Source organism: Chiloscyllium punctatum, chromosome 25 (genome assembly GCF_047496795.1).
Source record: "Chiloscyllium punctatum isolate Juve2018m chromosome 25, sChiPun1.3, whole genome shotgun sequence".
In the NCBI taxonomy this organism is placed as follows: domain Eukaryota; kingdom Metazoa; phylum Chordata; class Chondrichthyes; order Orectolobiformes; family Hemiscylliidae; genus Chiloscyllium; species Chiloscyllium punctatum.
In genome coordinates, this window is record NC_092763.1 from 25,774,282 (window position 1) to 25,795,183 (window position 20,902).

The window sequence follows — 20,902 nt, forward strand, 5'->3', positions numbered from 1 at the left end:
GGAACCAGCACTAATCCTTGTGGCATATCATTGGTCATAGGCCTCCAGTCTGAAAAACAATACTCTAATATGACCTTCTGTCTCTTCCCTTCAAATCAATTTTGAATCCAGTTGGCTAGCTGCCCCTGAATCCAATATAATCTAACCTTACTAACCAATAATGGGCGGCACGGTGGCACAGTGGTTAGCACCGCTGCCTCACAGCGCCAGAGACCCAGGTTCAACTCCTGCCTCAGGTGACTGACTGTGTGGAGTTTGCACGTTCTCCCCGTGTCTGTGTGGGGGTGCTCCGGTTTCCTCCCACAGTCCAAAGATGTGCAGGTCAGATGAATTGGCCATGCTAAATTGCCTGTAGTGTTAGGTAAGGGGTAAATGTAGGGGTATGGGTGGGTTGCGCTTCGGTGGGGCAGTGTGGACTTGTTGGGCCGAAGGACCTGTTTCCACACTGTAAGCAATCTAATCTAATCAATCTGCCATGTAGAACCTTGTCAAATGCTTTATTGAAGTCAATAGAGACATCTATCACACTGCCTTCATGAATTTTCTTCATCATCTCTTCAAAGGTTTCAATCAGACACGATTTCTCATGCACAAAACAATGTCGATTATCACTAATCAGCCCTTGCCTTTCTAAATGCATGTAAATCCTGTCCCTAGAATCCCCTCCAATAAGCTGGGTGTGTGTGTCCCTGATCATACAATGTTCTTGCTGCATCACTAAAATGAGAGTTGCATTATAGAAGTGCAGAAGCATTCTGTAAGTGAACTGGAGATGTGCCATGAATAGTCTTGGAAGTTGACACATACCAGATGCCAAATGCCAATGTCTGTGAATGTACAAAGTTAAAAAACACACACCAGGTTATAGTCCAACAGATTTACTTGGCAGCACTAGCTTTGGGAGCACTGCTCTTTCATCGGGTATTTGTGGGAGAGGATAGGATTTGCATAGGGACAGGATGAATTCATTTTGAAGCAGATGGCTGGCTATCAGTAAAGTAAAAGAGGAAATGAGAAAAAGAGTAAGCTTTCATGTTGCTGGTTGCTTTTCAACCCTGTAAAAAACTGAGAGAAACATTGGCAGGTAAGGCAGGGAGCAAGATAGAGTGGTTTGTTCTTAGCATTTGTCTCATTTAAAGAGAATAATCTTCAAAGTGGATAGTTTAGTAATTAATGTAGCAGTTATACTTACAAGTACAGGTGAAAGCTGAACCGGAGGAGAACATTGAGGGGTGTAAAGCTGAGGAGAGCTCAGTGCAACGGCCTTTGAAATACTTTAGTGGATGGCTTTGTTGATTGCCCTGTGAAGGGGCCATCTGTGAGGAATTCACTGTGAAGAGGGACTTGAAAAAGGAGGGGCAACTGCAGTGTGTGCTGTGAGAGAAACCAAAGTTATCATGAGAATAGTCCACTCCTTTGGAGCTCCTCCAGATGAAGGAGCTTTAGGCCAAAGGTAGCAACAATCAACATGACGCAACATGAGCATCAGTGAGGAGGGAGCTCTGGAAAATACACCTGAGGTATGGATATAAGGGGAAAGAGACAATTCCCTTCCAATGTCTGAGTATTTTTAATTTTAGTTCTGATATAAAGTTGTCATAAAGTTATACATACTTAAACCTAATATCATGATTCTGTGACAAAGCTAAAAATTTCAGGATCAGCTTTTGTTTTGTCTGACATGCAAAGCGGCAGTTGTTTGTTCTCTTTGTTCTCACAGTGGCCTTGTTTCAAAATTGTTTCTGCCTTCTTTATGACATTATTTGTCTTTTGGTATTCCTACGGGGTCATCTTGTTTTTACCTTTTTGTTGTTCTAATATTCTTGCCGACGGAGAAAAATTTTTCTTCATGGGTATTAATTGAAATGTCCCTGTATCCAGGGGCTAATTGCCTTCAGAAATTTACTTCCCTAATATCTATTAAATTTAAACTTCTATTGTTGTACGAATACATGCCTAATATATAATTATTATAATTATTTTAAAAGCTTTATCTCAGGCAAGTCAAGCTTTTCCTTTCTATTTCATATAAAAATGAGAAATATCAAATCAGATAATATTTATCTGAGCTGCCTTATCAGAGTCTTACTGTTTGCACTCTAGTCCCATCTTACTAAATTTAAGAGGCATTTTGTTGTCTGTGAAGGCCATGATTTGAGCTGTATGAAATTGTACAGCAGCTGAAATTTCCCTTGATTGTCTGTGTCAGTTAAAACTCCTTATAGCCATTTTGTCACATTCAGCCATGGGCAACTACAACAGTTTAAAAAAAATTCAAGGAAGTTATTAAAATATGAGATTCTCTTAACAAAGCTATGTTACTATCCCTGATTAATCTGTTCCTTAACAAATAATAGTTGATCCGACTCTTCAGTGTTGGTTTTAATTATTTATCCACCACCAGGGTCAGACTGAGTAGTCCATAATAACTTAACCTATCCTCATACCCTTTTTGAACAATAGTACAGTGTTTGCAAACATTCAGTCCTATGTTACCTTGCTTGTACCTAGTGAGGATTAGAAAATCATCCCAGAGCATTTGTTATTTCCTTCCTGGTTTCCTTTAATGTTTAGGATAGAAATAATCGGGCCATAAGACCACAGGACAAAGGAGCAGAAATTAGGCCATTCAGCCCATCAAATCTGGTCCACCATTTAATCATGGCTGATAAGTTTCTCAATCCCATTCTTCTGCTTTCTCTCCATAACCCTTGATCCCCTGATATCCAAGAACCTATCTATCTCAGTCTTAAATATACTCAATGAGCAGATCTCCACAGGCTCCTGTGGCAGTGAATTCCATAGATTCCCCACTCTCTCACTGAAGAAGATTTTCCTTATCTCCATTTTATAAGGTCTTCCCATTACTCTTAGGCTGTGCCCTCGGGTCCTAGCCTTTCCTACCGATGGAAACATCTTCCCAACACCTACTCTGTCCAGGATATTCAGTATTCCATAAGTTTCAAGTAGATCGCCCCTCATTCTTCCAAACTCCATCAAGTATCGATCCAGAAACCTCAAACATTCCTGTGCGTGACAGAACAGATGGATAAAGTGTTAAAGAAAACATATTGGGGGCTTCCCTTCATTGCCTTAGGTTTTGAATGCAAGAGCAGGAATGCAATGTTGGAACTATAGAAGAGACTGGATAGACCATAGCTGGAGTTCTCGTCACCACATTACAGGAAAGACACATTGCTCAAGAGGCAACACAGAGGAAATTTACAAGAATGCTGTCAGAATTTGAGCTATGAGGAAGGATTGGAGGTACTAAGCTTATTTTCCTTAGTGTGTGCTGATGGATGATTTAATTGAGGCGTACAAAATAATAAGGACTTGGACAGAGTGAAGCGGGAAGACCTGTTACCCATGGTGGACACAGATTTAATGTGGTTAATAAAACGATCAGAGCCTACAAGAGGAAAACCCTTTCCATCCCTGAGGGTGGGGTGGGTGGCTACAATTCACTGTCCAATTTGGTGTTTGAAGCACAAACCCTCAACACATTTAAAAAGAACCTGGATCTACATCTGCAGTACGGCGACCTGCAAGGCTACAAAGTTGCATCAGAATGTGGTAGCTCCCTTATTCAGCTAGTACAGATGCAATAGGCCAACTGGCCTCTTTCTGTAGTGTAACCTTTCTACAGTTCCACTGGTACTGGGCAGAAACCCCTGTCAAGTTTTAAAAATACCTGGATGGTTTCTTAAAACGTAATAGAACCAACTGGACTATGAATCAAAAGCTGCAAGGTGGAATTAGGTTACATTGCTCATTTATCAATGGCAGGCACTATATGTTGAATGGCGTCTGTTTGAGATGTTGATTAAGTTTTCGTAGAATCCCTACAGTGTGGAAACAGGTCATTCAACCCAACAAGTCCACACTGACCCTCTGAAGAGTAACCCACCCAGACCCATTCTCCTACCTTATTACTTTACGTTTCCCCTAAATGATGCAACTAGCCTACCCTGAACACTACGGGCAATTGAGCATGGCCAATTCACCTAACCTGCGCATCTTTGGATTGTGGGAGAAAACTGGAACACCCGGAAGAAACCCGCACAGACACGGGAAGAATGTGCTAACCACTGAGACACTGTGCTGCCCCAAATGTTTTCTCCAATGCTCAGCATTTTGGACAATATTGGCAGTGAAATAGTGTTTGAATAATTCTGCACATAGATTGGAGCTTAATAATGAGGTGGAATATTCAGCAGACTTGTTTATTCAAATAAAAGCAAAATACTGCAGGTGCTGGAAATCTGAAACAAACACAAAGAATGCTGAAGAAACTCAACAAGACTGCCAGCATCTGTGGATAAAGTTAAAAATCACACAACACCAGGTGATAGTCCAACAGGTTTATTTAGAAGCACCAGCTTTCGAGGTACTGCCTCTTCATCAGGTGGTTGTGGAGCACGACCAGAAAACACAGGGTTTATAGCAAAAGGGTTACAGTGTCATGGAGTTGTAATGATATATTAAACAAGCTTTGATTAAGTTTTGCATCTTTTAGGATGGGTTATGCTGGTTTAGGCTATTTAATATGTAAATTCAAGGCCTCCGTTTAAGTTACATTCTCAAGGTAGGTGTATGTGGGTGTGAGTGCATGTGAAAGAGTCTGTGTAGGTGTGTGTGTAAGCTTGATCAAGTAAGTGTGTGAGTATGATGGCGTATAAGCTTGTGAGAGGGTGCATGTGTATGTGAGAGTGTGACTGGGGGGTGCATGTGTGGACGCATGGGAGAGAGCTTGTGTATGAGAGAGAGAGAGGGGGAATGTGTGTATATGTGTGTGTGTGTGTGTATTGTAGTGTGACATGAGGTCACACTGGGTCCCGGTTGAGGCCATCCACATAGGTATCAAACTTGGCTATCAGCCTCTGCTCGGCCACTTTGTGTTGTTGGAGAAAGTGAGGACTGCAGATGCTGGAGATCAGAGCTGAAAATGTGTTGCTGGAAAAGCGCAGCAGGTCAGGCAGCATCCAAGGAGCAGGAGAATCGACGTTTTGGACATGAGCCCTTCTTCAGGAATGAGGAAAGTGTGTCCAGCAGGCTAAGATAAAAGGTAGGGAGGAGGGACTTGGGGGAGGGGCATTGGAAATGCGATAGTTGGAGGGAGGTCAAGGTGAGAGTGATAGGCCGGAGTGGGGGTGGGGGCGGAGAGGTCAGGAAGAAGATTGCAGGTTAGGAAGGTGGTGCTGAGTTCAAGGGTTGGGACTGAGACAAGGTGGGGGGGGGGAGGGTAAATGAGGAAACTGGAGAAATCTGAGTTCATCCCTTGTGGTTGGAGGGTTCCTAGGCGGAAGATGAGGCACTCTTCCTCCAGCCATCATGTTGCTATGGTCTGGCGATGGAGGAGTCCAAGGACCTGCATGTCCTTGGTGGAGTGGAAGGGGGAGTTGAAGTGTTGAGCCACGGGGTGGTTGGGTTGGTTGGTCCGGGTGTGCCAGAGGTGTTCTCTGAAACGTTCCGCAAGTAGGCGGCCTGTATCCCCAATATAGAGGAGGCCACATCGGGTGCAGCGGATGCAATAGATGATGTGTGTGGAGGTGCAGGTGCATTTGTGGCGGATATGGAAGGATCCCTTGGGGCCTTGGAGGGAAGTAAGGGGGGGAGGTGTTGGCGCAAGTTTTGCATTTCTTGCGGTTGCAGGGGAAGGTGGCGGGAGTGGAGGTTGGGTTGGTGGGGGGTGTGGTCCTGACAAGGGAGTCACGGAGGAAGTGGTATTTTCAGAACGCTGATAGGGGAAGGGAGGGAAATATATCTCTGGTGGTGAGGTCCGTTTGGAGGTGGCGGAAATGACGACGGATGATGCGATGTATATGGAGGTTGGTGGGGTGGTAGGTGAGGACCAGTGGGGTTCTGCCCTGGTGGCGGTTGGAGGGACGGGAAGTGGAGGAGATGCGGTGGAGAGCATCATCGATCACGTCTGGGGGGAAATTGCAGTCTTTGAAGAAGGAGGCCATCTGGGTTGTTCGGTATTGGAACTGGTCCTCCTGGGAGCAGATGCAGCAGAGACGAAGGAATTGGGAATATGGGATGGCGTTTTAACAGGGGGCAGGGTGGGAGGAGGTGTAGTCTAGGTAGCTGTAGGAGTTGGTCGGTTTATAGTAAATGTCCGTGTTGATACGGTCGCCCGAGATAGAAATGGAGAGGTCTAGGAAGGGGAGGGAGGAGTCTGAGACGGTCCAGGTAAATTTGAGGTCAGGATGGAAGGTGTTGGTGGATGAACTGTTCAACCTCCTCATGTGAGCACGAGGCAACGCCGATACAGTCATCGATGTAGCGGAGGAAAAGGTGGGGTGTGGTGCCAGTGTAGCTGCGGAAGATGGAATGTTCCAAATATCCTACGAAGAGACAGGCATAGCTGGGGCCTATGCGGGTGCCCATGGCTACTCCTTTGGTTTGGAGGAAGTGGGAGGATTGGAAAGAAAGGTTGTTCAGGGTGAGGACCAGTTCAGTCAGTCGAAGGAGGGTGTCAGTGGAAGGGTACTGGTTGGTTCGGTGGGAAAGGAAGAAGCGGAGGGCTTTGAGTCCTTCATGATGGGGGATGGAGGTGTACAGGGACTGGATGTCCATGGTGAAGATAAGGCATTGGGGACCGGGGAAACAAAAATCGTGGAGGAGGTGGAGGGCGTGGGTGGTGTCCCGAACATAGGTGGGGAGTTCTTGGACTAAGAGGGACAGGACTGTGTCGAGGTATGCAGAGATGAGTTCGGTGGGACAGGAGCAGGCTGAGACAATGGGTCGGCCGGGGCAGTCAGGTTTGTGGATTTTGGGCAGGAGGTAGAAACGGGTGGTGCGGGGTTGTGGGACTATGAGGTTGGAGGCGGTGGATGGGAGATCCCCTGAGGTGATGAGGTTCTGGATGGTCTGGGAGATGATGGTTTGGTGATGGGAGGTGGGGTCATGGTCAAGGGGGCAGTAGGCTCTCCACCGCATCGCCTCCACTTCCCGCTCCTCCACCTGAGCCCCGCCCCTCCAATTGCCACCAGGACAGAACCCCACTGGTCCTCACCTACCACCCCACCAACCTCCATATACATCGTATCATCCGTCGTCATTTCCGTCACCTCCAAAAGGACCCCACCACCAGGGATATATTTCCCTCCCCTCCCCTATCAGCGTTCCGAAAAGACCACTCCCTCCGTAACTCCCTTGTCAGGTCCACACCCCCCACCAACCCAACCTCCACTCCCGGCACCTTCCCCTGCAACCGCAAGAAATGCAAAACCTGCGCCCACACCTCCCCCCTTACTTCCCTCCACGGCCCAAAGGGATCCTTCCATATCTGCCACAAATGCACTTGCACCTCCACACACATCATTTACTGCATCCGCTGCACCCAATGTGGCCTCCTCTATATTGGGGAGACAGGCCGCCTACTTGCGGAACGTTTCAGAGAACACCTCTGGCACACCCGGACCAACCAACCCAACCACCCCGTGGCTCAACACTTCAACTCCCCCTTCCACTCCACCAAGGACATGCAGGTCCTTGGACTCCTCCATCGCCAGACCATAGCAACACGACGGCTGGAGGAAGAGCTCCTCATCTTCTGCCTAGGAACCCTCCAACCACAAGGGATGAACTCAGATTTCTCCAGTTTCCTCATTTTCCCTCCCCCCCACCTTGTCTCAGTCCCAACCCTCGAACTCAGCACCACCTTCCTAACCTGCAATCTTCTTCCTGACCTCTCCGCCCCCACCCCCACTCCAGCCTATCCCCCTCACCTTATCACCCTCACCCTAACCTCCTTCCACCTATCACATTTCCAACGCCCCTCCCCCTAAGTTCCTCCTCCCTACCTTTTATCTCAGCCTGCTTGGCACACTTTCCTCATTCCTGAAGAAGGGCTCATGCCCGAAATGTCGATTCTCCTGCTCCTTGGATGCTGCCTGACCTGCTGTGCTTTTCCAGCAACGCATTTTTCACTTTGTGTTGTTGCCTTTCCCAAAAGTCCAACTTGGAGGATGATCACCTGAAGGTCCAAGGCCAAATGTCCCGGACCACTGAAGTGTTCCCCGATTAGGAGGAAACCTACCTGTCTGGTGATCATTTTGCAGTGTCTATTCATCCATTATCATAGCGTCAGCTTGGTCTCACTAATCTTCCATGCCTCAGGGTATCCCAGCCTGCACTGTATGAGATAGACAATGTTGGTCAAGTCCCATGAGTACCTGTACCTGTATGAATACAAGTCCCTGAATGTAACTTAAAAGGAGTTCTCAGAGCCTAAACCAGCATATCCCATCCTAAAAGATGCAAGACTTAATCGAAGCTTGTTTAATATATCATTTCAACTCCATGACACTGTAACCCTTTTGCTATAAATCCTGTGTCTTCTGGTCCTGCTCCACAACCACCTGATAAAGAGGCATTGCCTTGAGAGCTGGTGCTTCTAAATAAACCTATTGGACTATAACCTGGTGTTGTGTGATTTTAAACTTTGTCTACCCCAGTCCAACAGCAGCACCTTCAAAGCATCTGTGGAGACAGAGAAAAACAGGGTTGACATTTCAAGTCTGGTATGACTTGCTTATTCAAGGTTTCCTGTAAAACTAGAAAACAAAACAATTCTTAATATGTTCTTTGTGTAAATCTCTGGCAGTACTTCAAATCCTGTTCCAGACGATGAGGTAACATTCCAATGCCTTGGCCCCATAGGCGTTTGAAAATTTCTACATTTGTTGTCCACTTCCTTGTCTAAAACAAAGGCAACAAGATAGACTGAACCTGCACGATTAGATGTGTTACTATTCACATGTTTTTAAGTTATTGTTTTATGAAGATGTGACTATGGAATTTGCATAAACAAATGCAATAACATAATTACTAAGGCAAAGTTCTTCATTTGAGAAGTAATTGACTTATCAAAGCTTGATTTTCATCAACTCAATGTTATATACCTCTGGTTTGTGGACCTCGTCCTACTGCCCCCTTGACCACGACCTCACCTCCCTTCACTAAACCATCATCGCCCGGACCATCCACAACCTTATCACTTCAGGGGAGCTCCATCCACAGCCTCCAAGCAGTCCTCACTTTCTCTCTGTTTCATGTTTCAACTCAATCTGAGGGGCATATTGTTGTAAGCTTACTTTCCTGAAATTTGGCCTGATTTAACACAGTGGTACAGATTTGCTGTAAATCATGTGGATTGATATGAAAAGTTAGTTCACCAACTGCAAGTGGTTTATTTTAGGTTAGTTAAGAGGTTCAATGTGCTGGGCTTTGCTATAAAACCTGCTTGTCCAAAATGACGGCAACGGAGTCAATCGTATCCAGGTTGTTGAGCTTGGGTCTCTTCCATTCCATCCACTTTTCTTTTTTCCTTCTTTTCTTTTTATCATTTTCTGTAGTTCTTTAGTTTTTTTTAACTTATGTTTGGGCGAGCGCTTGGTCACGGTGGTGTCGTTGTGATATTTAAGGATGATATCAGGGTGGTGGTGAATAATGATAAAGGTTCTGTGGAGAATCAGGTTGAATTCATTTGGGTGGAAATTAGAAATTCTAAGAAAAAAAGTCACTGATAGGCGTAATCTATAATAGTATCATATTGGGGCAAACAATAAGCAAACAAATAACTAATGCCGATAAAAATGGTACAGTAATAGGGCGGCACGGTGGCTCAGTGGTTAGTACTGCTGCCTCACAGCACCAGGGTCCCAGGTTCGATTCCAGCCTTGGGCAACTGACTGTGTGGAGTTTGCACATTCTCCCAGTGTCTGCGTGGGTTTCCTCCCACAGTTTAAATTTGTGCAGGTCAGGTGAATTGGCCATGCTAAATTGCCCATAGTGTTAGCTGCATCAGTCAGTGGGAAGTGGGTCTGGGTGGGTTACTCTTCAGAGGGTCGGTGTGGACTGATTAGGCCGAAGGGCCTGTTTCCACACTGTCGGGAATCTAATCTAATTATCATGGGGGGTTTTAAACTACATGTTGATTAGTCAAAACAGCTCAGTCAGGGTAGCCTTGAGGTGGAGTTTGTTGAGTGAATCCATGATAGTTTTCTGGAACAGTATGTAATGGAACTGTTGAGGGAGCCAGCTATCCTAGAGCAGGTCCTGTGTAACGAGACAGGAATGATTAATGACCTCATAGTTAGGGATCCTCTTGGAAAGAGCGATCAATGCATGGTCAAATTTAGAATACAGATGGAAAGTGCAAAGATAAAATCCAATACCAGTGTCCTGTGTTTAAACAAAGGAGACTACAACAGAATGAGGGAGGAGTTGGCTAAAGTAGGCCGAAAGCAAAGACTTTATGGTGGGACAGTTGACGAACAGTGGATGACTTTTGAAATGATTTTTCAAAGTGCTCAGCAAAAGTATTCACCAGTAAAAAGGAAGGACAGTAGGAAGAGGAACAACCTTCCATGAATGTTTCATGGGACAAAAAAACTACAGATGCTGGAATCCAAGGTAGACAAATAGGAGGCTGGGTGTAACATTGACTTCTCCACCTCCTGATGCCATCTGGCTTGCTGTGTTCTTGCTGCTTGTCTACCTGAGGAAATAAGGGAGGCTATCAAATTAAAAGAGGAGGCATACAAAATGGCAAAGACCAGCAGGAAACCAGAAGATTGTCATAACTTTAAAGGTCAACAGAAAGCCACAGAAAAAGCCTATTGATAAAAGTAAGATAGATTATGAGAGTGAACTAGCTCAGAATATAAAGACGGATAGCAGATGTTTCTATATATATATATAAAACGGAAAAGAGTGGCTAAGGTAAATATTGATCCTTTACAGGATGAGAAGGGAGAATTAGGAATGGAATATGAGGAAATGGCCAAGGTATTGAACAGGTATTTTGTGTCAGTATTCACAGTGGAGGACACGAATAACATGCCAGATACTGACAAGGAGACAAAGATAGGTGAGGACCTGGAAGCAATCATTATCATGAAAGAGGTAGTATTGGGCAAGCTCGTGGATCTACAGGTAGACAAGTCTCCTGACCTTGATGGAATGTGTCCCAGGTTACTAAAAGAGTTGACGGGGGAAATAACAAATGCACTTGGGGAAATCTTTGAAAATTCACTGGACTCTGGGGCAGTTCCAGCAGATTGGAAAACAGTAAATGTGAGGCCACTGTTTAAAAAGAGAGGTAGACAAAAGATGGGAAATTATAGGCCAGTTAGCTTAACTTCTGTAGCAGGGAAAATGCTTGAATCTACTATCAAGGAAGAAATAGCAAGATGTCTAGACAGAAGTTGTCCTGTTGGGCAGAGGCAGCATGGGTTCCTGAAAGGCAGGTCATACTTAACTAATCTACTGGAATACTATGAAGACATTATGAGCACGGTGGACAATGGGGACTCAGTAAATATGGTGTATCTAGATCTCCAAAAGACGTTTGACAAAGTGCTGCACAAAAGGCTGCTGCATAACATAAAGATGCATGGTATTACATGTGTCACGACACAGTTGTGAACCCCTCTGTTAATTAAACTAAACACCCAGAAAAGCTCACCTCATCATTTTAATCTGTTAAAATATGAGTGACAGAGAACTCCTAAATTCCACTATTTAAAGAAAATAATATCAATTTATTCTTTAACTCTAAAAATGAACATTAAACAACAACTACTCATAACTCTTAGCCCCCCCCTTTCTCTTAATTGCTTACTACCAGCCTCCAACTCTCTAACAGTATGCTATTCCAATAAAACACATTAAAATTACATCAACTTAATTTCAAAACCATAATTTCAAAAAAAGATACTGTCTTCAGTAACTGTCCTCTTCCAGCTGAAGATTTCCATGGGTCATCTTCTTTCTTTTTCTGCAAATATGTTTCATATGAAAAGGTACCTTTGATAGAGAGTGCTTCAATGTCTTGGTTTCCCTCTCGATAGCAGTTGTTTGCCCAATTTTCAAAATGCCTGCCTTTTTTTATATCCCCAACACTGATCGTCTCATTGGTTCAATGTGGGCAAAACAATAAATTTAAACTCGATTGGGTTTTAGTATCCTAAGCATAATTTAAACTGATCGGTTAAATTTGAATTGTTGTCAAAACAGCAACCGACTCAGGTATCTAGTCCACAGCCAAATGCTACATATTTTCAATTTTCCACTACACTCTGAGACTGCTCTTGTAAGCTCTCAGTGCAGAACAGCATTCACTCTCTCTTGAAAATACAGTAACGCCTTCAACTTCATAATATGTGTAATGAATTAGCATGTTTAGAGGATTGGTTAAGTAACAGGAAGCAAAGAGTGGGAATAAATAAATGCTTTTCTGTTTGGTGATCGGCGACTAGTGGTGTGCCTCAGGGATCAGTGTTGGGATCGCAATTATTCACAATTTACATCAATGATTTGGAGTTGGGGACCATATGTAGCGTGTTAAAGTCTGCTGATGACTCTAAGATGAGTGGTGGGGCAAAGTGTGCAGAGGACTGTGAAATTTTGCAGAGGTACATGCGTACTTTAACTGAGTAGACAAATATCTGGCAGATGTAGTACAATATTAATAAATGTGAAGTTATCCATTTTGATAGGAATAACAGTGAAAAGGACTATTATTTGAATGGTAAAATATTGCTGCATGCTGTTGTGCAGAGGGACCTGGGTGTCTTTGTGCACAAATCACAGGAGTACGGCCTGCAGGTGCAGCAAGTAATTAAAAAGTCAAATGGAATTTTGAGCTTCATTGCTAGAGGGATGGAGTTTAAAAGCAGGGAGGTTATACTGTAGCTGTATGGGGTGCTGGTGAGGTCACACCTGGAGTATTACGCACAGTTTCGGTTTCCTTGTTTGAGAAGGGGTATACTGGCACTAGCAGGGGTGTGAAGGAGGTTCACTAGACTAATTCCAGATGTGAGAAGGTTGGCTTACGAGGAGAGACTAAGTAGACTGGGATCATATTCATTGGAATTTCGAAGAGTGAGGGGAGTATCTCATGAAAACATATAAAATTATGAAGAGAATATATAGACTTGAGGTAGAGAGGATGTTTCCACTTGCAGGTGAAACTAGGAGAAGAGCTCATAACCTTGAAATTAGGGGGTGCAGATTTAGGACTGAATTGAGGAGGAATATCTTCACCCAAAGAGTTGTGAGTCTCTGGAATTCCGTGCCCAGTGAAGTAGTTGATGTTTCCTCAGTAAATGTTTTTAAAGCTAAGATAGATACTTTTTGAACAGTAAAGGAATTAAGGGTTATGGTGAGAGGGCAGGTAAGTGGAGCTGAGGTCATGAAAAGATCAGCCATGATCTTATTGAATGGCACAGCAGGCTCGAAGGGCCAGGTGGCCTACTCTTGCTCCAATTTCTTATGTTCTTATGGATGCAGTGCCAGCGATGAAGCAGAGGGCTGCAATGTTGCTGATTGGCTGTTGGGGTGAAGAGCTGCATTGATGCAATCACCATTACCAGAAGGAGGACCTCAGCAAGACATTCTCCAATTTCAAGTGAAGGCAACTGTCTCGCAGATGGATGTAATGATGCTGATTGGCTGTGAAGACTTTTCGGCCTTTTGGCTCAGAATATGTGTAGTTCCTAAGGAACAGAGGAAGAGATTCTGCTCGAGTGCTGCAGGTTCGACACAATGGATGTGTGCCGGCGGTGGAGATACCACAGGGGTCGTGGTGTGAGTCGTCGGAGCTGCTGGAGACCATCGCTGGATCGTGATTGGACGTTGGAGGTTTGTTTGGTTGTGCTGACCTGCTCTTGGTGGGATCTTCATGCTGGCTTCGGCCAATTCAGGTACCAGCCAACCTCAGAGCTATGGCCCCAGCAGCCAGGGCATTCGCAACACAGTCAAGGTGACTGTGAAGAAGGTGGAGGAGCGCACACCGGTCGATCGGATGGTGTTTATTAAGAAGATTTTGCTGGAATGCTGCGGGTTTGAAGCAGCTGACGTGTACTGCTTACAGGATTTCCCAGGGGCAGACTATTTCGACATGACCTTCAGGAGCATGAAGAATTGCGAACAGCTCTTGAAGGTCTTCAAGGAGAAGGAAGGGGAACCGCTGTTCTCCTTCTTGTCGGCGATCCCGTTGTGTGTGCTTCCTACGCAGAGGAGTCGGGTTGTTACAATCCATATGTACAACCCCCACGTCCCAGCAGCTGATATCCTGACATTCCTGAGAAGATACGTCCAGGTCGAGGGAGAGAGTACCGATGTGGTCGATCCTTTCGGGATCTGGACCAGCAAACGACAGGTCAGGGTAACCCTGAGAGTCGATGCCAGCGGGAACATCCTCCACCCACCCGCCAGCTTTGCCATCGGAGGAAGCAGAGGTTACCTGACATACGCAGGGCAGCCAAAAGTGTGCTGAACCTGTGGGAGGTCAGGCCACATGGCGGCGGATTGTATGGTGACCGTCTGTCAAAACTGCAAGCAGGAAGGCCACCCGACCAAGGAATGTAGAGAGGCCAAGAACAGTAATCTGTGTGGAGAGGCTGGCCACATGTACAAGGCCTGCCCAAGACGAGGGGCTGCCACCTACGCACAGATGGCCGGAGGTGGCAACACGAGCCGTGGACCACCTAAGGCCAGCAAGGTGCCACAAACCAGCACGGGACCGGTGTCTGGAGGCACCCAGAAGGAAGGGCAGGCTGTAGTGGAGCAGATGGCAGACAGCGGGGAGATGCAGCAGCCGATCCAAGCTCCTTCAAGACAGACGGAGGAAATGGAAGAGGAGGGATCAAAGGAGGCAGAGGATTGGATTACAATCAAAAGCAGGAAGAGGAAACCTCGCTAGACTCCCAAAGCCACCAAGCGAAGGGGGAAGCGACACCTACACGACGAGGGTACAGGCAGCTCTTCTGACGGTGAGGACGGGCGCAAGGAGGGTCGTCACCAGAGGAAGAGACAGAGCGCCGTGGGGAAAAAAGGAGGGCAGCACCGCCCAAACAGGAAAAGGCGATCCCTCTGAGGGGATGGGTAAAGACCTCCCCCCACCTGGTGAGAACCAAGAGGTACCCACCAGCCCACAGCTCCAGGTAACTGGGAGCAGCGGTCCTGTGACAGCCCCGCTGTCAGACAGAGAACTGGACTGTGCGGACCCTGGGTCCGACCCGAAGGCATCAGAGCGGGGAAATGGCCCCAGCGTGGAGCCGCACAGCTACCTCAGCCCTGGGAGGGTCCAGCAGTTTGCCATCACCACGGGGATGCACACAGCTACCCCAGAGGGGCAAGACCAGTAGCAAATGGACACTGCTAACCTCGTAAACTGTTAAAATGGGGATAAGAATTGCCAGCATCAATGTGCTTAGCATCAAATCGGCTACACGATGTGCTTCTACGATGGCCTTCCTGGCCAATGTTAAAGCTGATGTCCTGTTTCTGCAGGAGTGTGGGATACTGCACCTCAGCAGCTACAGGAGATGGTCAAGCTCGTGCGTCTAGTGGTCAGTTTTGTCGAGGGGCAACAATAGCTGCGCCTCCGGCCTGGGTATCCTGTTGCGAGGAGGCAACTTCACCATCTCCGAGGTTAAGGAGGTGGTGGGCAGGCGCCTCCTCGTCACAGACGTCATGTACAGAAATACTCCCCTGAGACTGATTGATGTGTACGCCCCAGTGGGTAAGAGCGAACGGTTGGCCGTCCTGCAGTAGCTTCCACTGTTGCTGGCTACGTCCAGGCCGGTCATTCTGGCTGGAGACTTCAATTGTATCATTGATGCAGATGGACGATTTGGCGGGGGGGACAGAAAACTGGATGCCACGTCCACAGCCCTGATGGACACGGTAAAAAATGCCAAGCTGCATGACGTCTTCAGCGCCCCTGCAGATGGAGAGCAGCGTAGATACACCTGGTCACGGGCAGACGGGTCTATCTGCTTAAGGATAGATTACCTGTTTGTGTCCCGAACGCTCTCAGTCAGATCCACCGACATCAAGCCAGTGTTCTTCTCTGACCACTGCCTCCTGCTGGCCGACTGTCACCTACAGGATGAGCAGTGGGCTGGTAAGGGAATGTGGAAGCTGAACACAAAGCTGTTGACCCCGGGAAACATTGAGGAGCTCAAGAGGGACGACACAGGTTGGAGAACCGTGAAGGCCCTATTATGAGCCTCCAGCGGACTGGTGGGTAACAGTAAAAGGGAACATCAAGTGGTTCTTCATCCTCAAAGGTGTTCAGGAGGCGAGAGGGAGGCGGGGAAAACTGTCCCAACTCCAGGAAAGTATGCAGAACCTGCTCCTGCTGCAGACGATGGGGGTGGATGTCACGGAAGGAGATGAAGAGCTAGCAAGCCTCGTTCCTTGCCTCAGAGGCCTCCAAGATAATCTTCTGGTCCAGGGTCCGCTCGGTGGAGCAGGACGAGACATGCTCACGTTTCTTCTTCCAGAAGGTGCACAAAGAGAGCTCCGTGCTCAGCAGCCTGAAGAAAGAAGATGGCTCGGTAACGTCATCTCAGGCTGATGTCATAGGGATCAGTAAATCCTTCTATGCCAGTCTGTATGACGCGAAGCCGAGCGACAGCGCGGCCTCCCAGTCGTTCCTGTCCTCTATCATGGAGGTCTTAGGCGACAGAACACGGGAGAGGCTGGACCAGCCGTTATCTCAGAATGAGCTGACCAAGGCCCTCGAGTCCTTTGAAAAGAATAAAACTCCCGGAAGCGACGGCTTACCAGTCGAGCTCTATTCGGCTCTGTGGGACTTGATTGGCCAGGACCTGCTGGAGGTGTATGTCAGTATGCTTCGGGCAGGTACCATGAGTGAATCCATGAGGAAAGGCATCATCACCCTCATCTGCAGGCGGAAGGGAGAGAGAGAGGAACTCCGGGTCAGGTCTGCTCTGGGGTCGGTGATTCACCCTGACCAAATCTGTGCTGTACCGGGCAGGAAGATCGCTGAGAGAGTAGCACTTCTCAGGGATACGATCGCCTATGTGCAGGACAGAGGGTTGGACACCTGCCTGATCAGCCTGGACCAGGAGAAAACCTTTGACAGGATATCACACACATATATGAGAAATGTTCTCTCCAAAATGGGCTTTGGGGAGGGAATCTGCAATTGGATCAGACTGCTCTACACCAACATTGTCAGTGCAGTCTCAATCAATGGGTGGGAATCAGATAGCTTCCCAGTCAGATCTGGAGTCAGGCAGGGCTGCCCTCTCTCTCCTGCCTTGTTTGTGTGCTGCATAGAGCCATTTGCCGAGTCCATCAGGAAGAATGCGAGCCTGAGAGGGGTGACTATTCCTGGCAGCGGGGGCCTGCAGGTCAAGGCCTCCCTGTACATGGATGACGTCACCGTTTTCTGCTCGGATCCGCTGTCCGTGCACAGACTCTTGTGCATATGTGACCAGTTCGAACGGGCCTCGGGGGCCAAAGTAAACTGAGGCAAGAGCGAGGCCATGCTCTTCTGAAACTGGGCCGACCAATCCTCAATCCCCTTCACCGTCAGGACCTACCACCTGAAGGTGCTGGGTATTTGGTTCGAGGGGACCAGGGCATGCGCCAAGTCTTGGGAGGAGCGTATCAGCAAAGTGAGGCAGAAGGAAGCTACATTCGCTCTCGGTCGCGGGTAAAAACCTGGTTATCAGGTGTGAGGCATTGTCAGTGTTGTTATATGTGGCACAGGTCTGGCCTATTCCCAGAACCTGTGCCGCTGCAGTCACCTGGGCCATCTTCCAATTTATATGAGATCAAAGATGGACCAGGTCCGAAGGGACTCGATGTATAAAGATCTGGGCAACGGGGGAGAAAATACACCCAATGCCACCCTCACCCAGATGACCACCTTTGTGTGTGGCTGCATTAAGCTGTGCGTGGATCCCCGGTACGCAAACACCAAGTGTCACCACGTACTGAGGTTCTACCTGTCCCCGGTGTTGCGAAGGATGGGCCTGGCTTTGCTGCCGCGGAACACTCCAAGTAGTTGGACTGTTCTGTATCACCTGTCCTTCGTGGAGAAGTTTATGAAGAAAAACACCTTTTACCACAAGTCCATCAGGAAGTGGTCAGCACGTAGTGTCCTTGAGACCCTTCGGGAAAAGGAGAGGGCAGATCCTATCGAGCGGTTCCCTGAGCAGACTGTCAAAGCCATTTGGCAGAATGCCTCATCGCCAGAACTTTCCAACAAGCACCAAGACATGGCTTGGCTGGTGGTGAGAAGGGCTCTGCCTGTGAGATCCTTTATGCACGCCCGGACTCTCAGCTGCACCACACGCTGCCCTCGAAGCGGCTGCAGGGGGGACGAGACTGTCACACACCTCCTTCTGTAATGTGCCTACACAAAGGAAGTCTGAAGACGAATGCAGTGGTGTTTGTCGAGGTTTGTCCCGAGCAGCACCGTGACGCGGGACTCCGTGCTCTACGGCCTTTTCCCCGGGACGCACACCGAGACGAACATCAACTGTGCCTGGAGGATCATCAACTCGGTGAAGGACACTCTCTGGGCGGTCCGAAACCTGTTGATCTTCCAGCTGAAGGAGTTGACCCCGACTGAGTGTTGCAGACTGGCACATTCCAAGGTCCAGGACTACGTGTTGAGGAACACGCTGAAGCTTGGGGCAGCTGCCACGAAGGCGCGGTGGGGAAAGACCATCGTGTAACGCCTGCCTGCCTAAAGAAGAACAGGAGGCCCACGCAGTCATTTGGGCTCTGCTGACGCCTCAGCTAAAAATATAGACATATGATTGATAAACGTACAGACCTGTACATACAAATGATAAATTCTGATCTCTGTATGCAAATGTTTACATATGTATGGCATGACCAACTGTACAGACCATCAAATTATTTTATGAATAAAGTATATTTTTGAAAAAAAAAATGTGTTGATGTAGTCACCTCTACCAAACAGTGGTTTGTGGAAGGAACATTGAGAAGGGACACTATGCCCCTAATAATCTGTCAGTGTTTTTTTTCCCTTTCACTGTAACCGATAAAAAGCCACGGTGTGGTTTTGTCATGCTGCAGGTGACTATAAAGGAGAGAGAGCTGGTTGGTGGGTAAGGTAAGTAAGTCCTTCTATTTTCTATCACTTATAGTACTTAGTTAGGCTTCAAATCTGTAAGACCAGAAAAGAAGGCCTGCGGGTAACTGGATGTTGTCTAATATAAAGTAATCTCCAAGGTTTAATTTAAAGAGGTTAACCATGGCAGGAGAGTTCAAAGTCTTGGTTTGCTCCATGTGGCAGGCTGGGGACAGTTCCAGTCCCCTGGGTCAGCATATGCACAGGAAAAATCTCCAGTTACAGCTCCTGGAGGCTTGAGTTTCAGAGCTGGAGCAGCGGCTGGGGATACTGCGGAGCAGCCACAAGGCAAATAGTATCATGGATAGCACCTATAGAGGGGTGGTCACAATTCAGGCTCAGACTCTGCACGCAGGAAGGGAATGGGAGACATGGAGCAAGAAAGGTAGTGCAGGAATCTCCTGGGGCCATCCCTCTGCAAAACAGATGGACCGTTTTGGATACTGTTAAGGGGAATGAGCTAATATGGGAAAGCTGCAGCAGCCAGACTCGTTGCACCACAGTTGGTTCTGCAGAAACAGAGGAGAGGGGTAAAAGGTGTGCCAAGGCAATAGTTATGGGGGACTCAATTCTAAAGGGAATTTCTGTAGTGTTTTGACAGGCATTTCTGTGAGCGCAAACAAGACTCCAGGATGGTATGTTGCCTCCTTGGTGCTAGGGTCAAGGATGTCACAGAACAGATCCAGGACATTCTGGAGGGAAAGAGTGAACAGCTGGTGGCATGGTACATATTGGTACAAATGACACAGGTAATAAAAAAGGGATGAGGTCCTATAGGCAGAATACAGGGAACTAGGAAGAAAGTTATCAAATCGGACCTCAGAGGTTGTGATCTCAGGATGACCACCAGTGCCACGTGCCATTCAGAACAGAAATGACAGAATATATTGGATCAATACATGACTGGGGAAAGATGGTGTCGGGGAGGGTTTCAGATTCCTGGGGCATTGGGACTAGTTCTCGGAGGTGAGACCTGTACCAATTGGATGGGTTACATGTGGATAGGACTGAGACCAATATCCTGTGGGAATGTTTGCTAGAATAGTTGGGGAGGGTTTAAACTAATATGCCAAGGGGATAGGAACCTGTGTAAGGAGGAAGGACAAAAACAAATGGTAGAAACGTGAATGAGAAAAGTGATAGGCAGCGAAACCAAGGACAAAATTTAAATGGGACTATTGAGAAAAGTATTGGAAGTGAGACAAGCAATATTAGAGTCATAGAGATGTCCAGCATGGAAACAGACCCTTCAGTCCAACCCGTCCATGCCAACCAGATATCCCAACCCAATCTAGTCCCACCTGCCAGCACCTGGCCCATATCACTCCAAATCCTTCCTATTCATATACCCATCCAAATGCATCTTAAATGTTGCAATTGTACCAGCCTCCAGCACTTCCTCTGGCAGCTCATTCCATACACGTACCACCTCTGTGTGAAAAATTCCCCCTTAGGTCTCTTTTATATCTTTCCCCTCTCATCCTAAACCTATGCCCTCCCGTTCTGAACTCCCCGAACTAGTGGATGAACTAATGGTGCAGACAGATGTAAATGGGTATAATATAATTGGGAATACAGAGTTCACGGGAAGATTTGGAGCTCAGGTTGTGGATGAGATCATTGACTTGCTTGCTGAGCTGTAAGTTTGTTTGCAGATATTTCATCACCATGCTAGGTAACATCATCAGTGAGCCTCTAGTGAATCAGATTAGATTAGATTAGATTACATTACAATGTGGAAACAGGCCCTTCAGCCCAACAAGTCCACACCACCCCGCCGAAGCGCAACCCACCCATACCCCTACATTTACCCCTTACTTAACACTGCAGGCAATTTAGGTCCCCATGACTTGTCCGGACTTGTCCTACCTGCCTATCTTCTTTTCCACCTATCCACTCCACCCTCTCCTCCTTGACCTATCACCTTCATCCCCTCCCCCACTGTACTCTATGTTACTTTCT

General features: G+C 47.2%; 1 protein-coding gene across 1 annotated transcript in view; it reads left to right on the plus strand.

Moving 5' to 3' along the window:
* Window positions 1–1,408: 1,408 nt before the first annotated feature.
* Window positions 1,409–20,902, plus strand: part of LOC140495766 (sodium- and chloride-dependent neutral and basic amino acid transporter B(0+)-like) — a 71,041-nt gene continuing 51,547 nt past the window's right edge. The window contains exon 1 of the mRNA XM_072594858.1: window positions 1,409–1,520. Coding sequence (XP_072450959.1) covers window positions 1,479–1,520 — 42 coding nt within the window. The 5' untranslated portion in view covers window positions 1,409–1,478. The remainder of the gene's footprint in view (window positions 1,521–20,902) is intronic.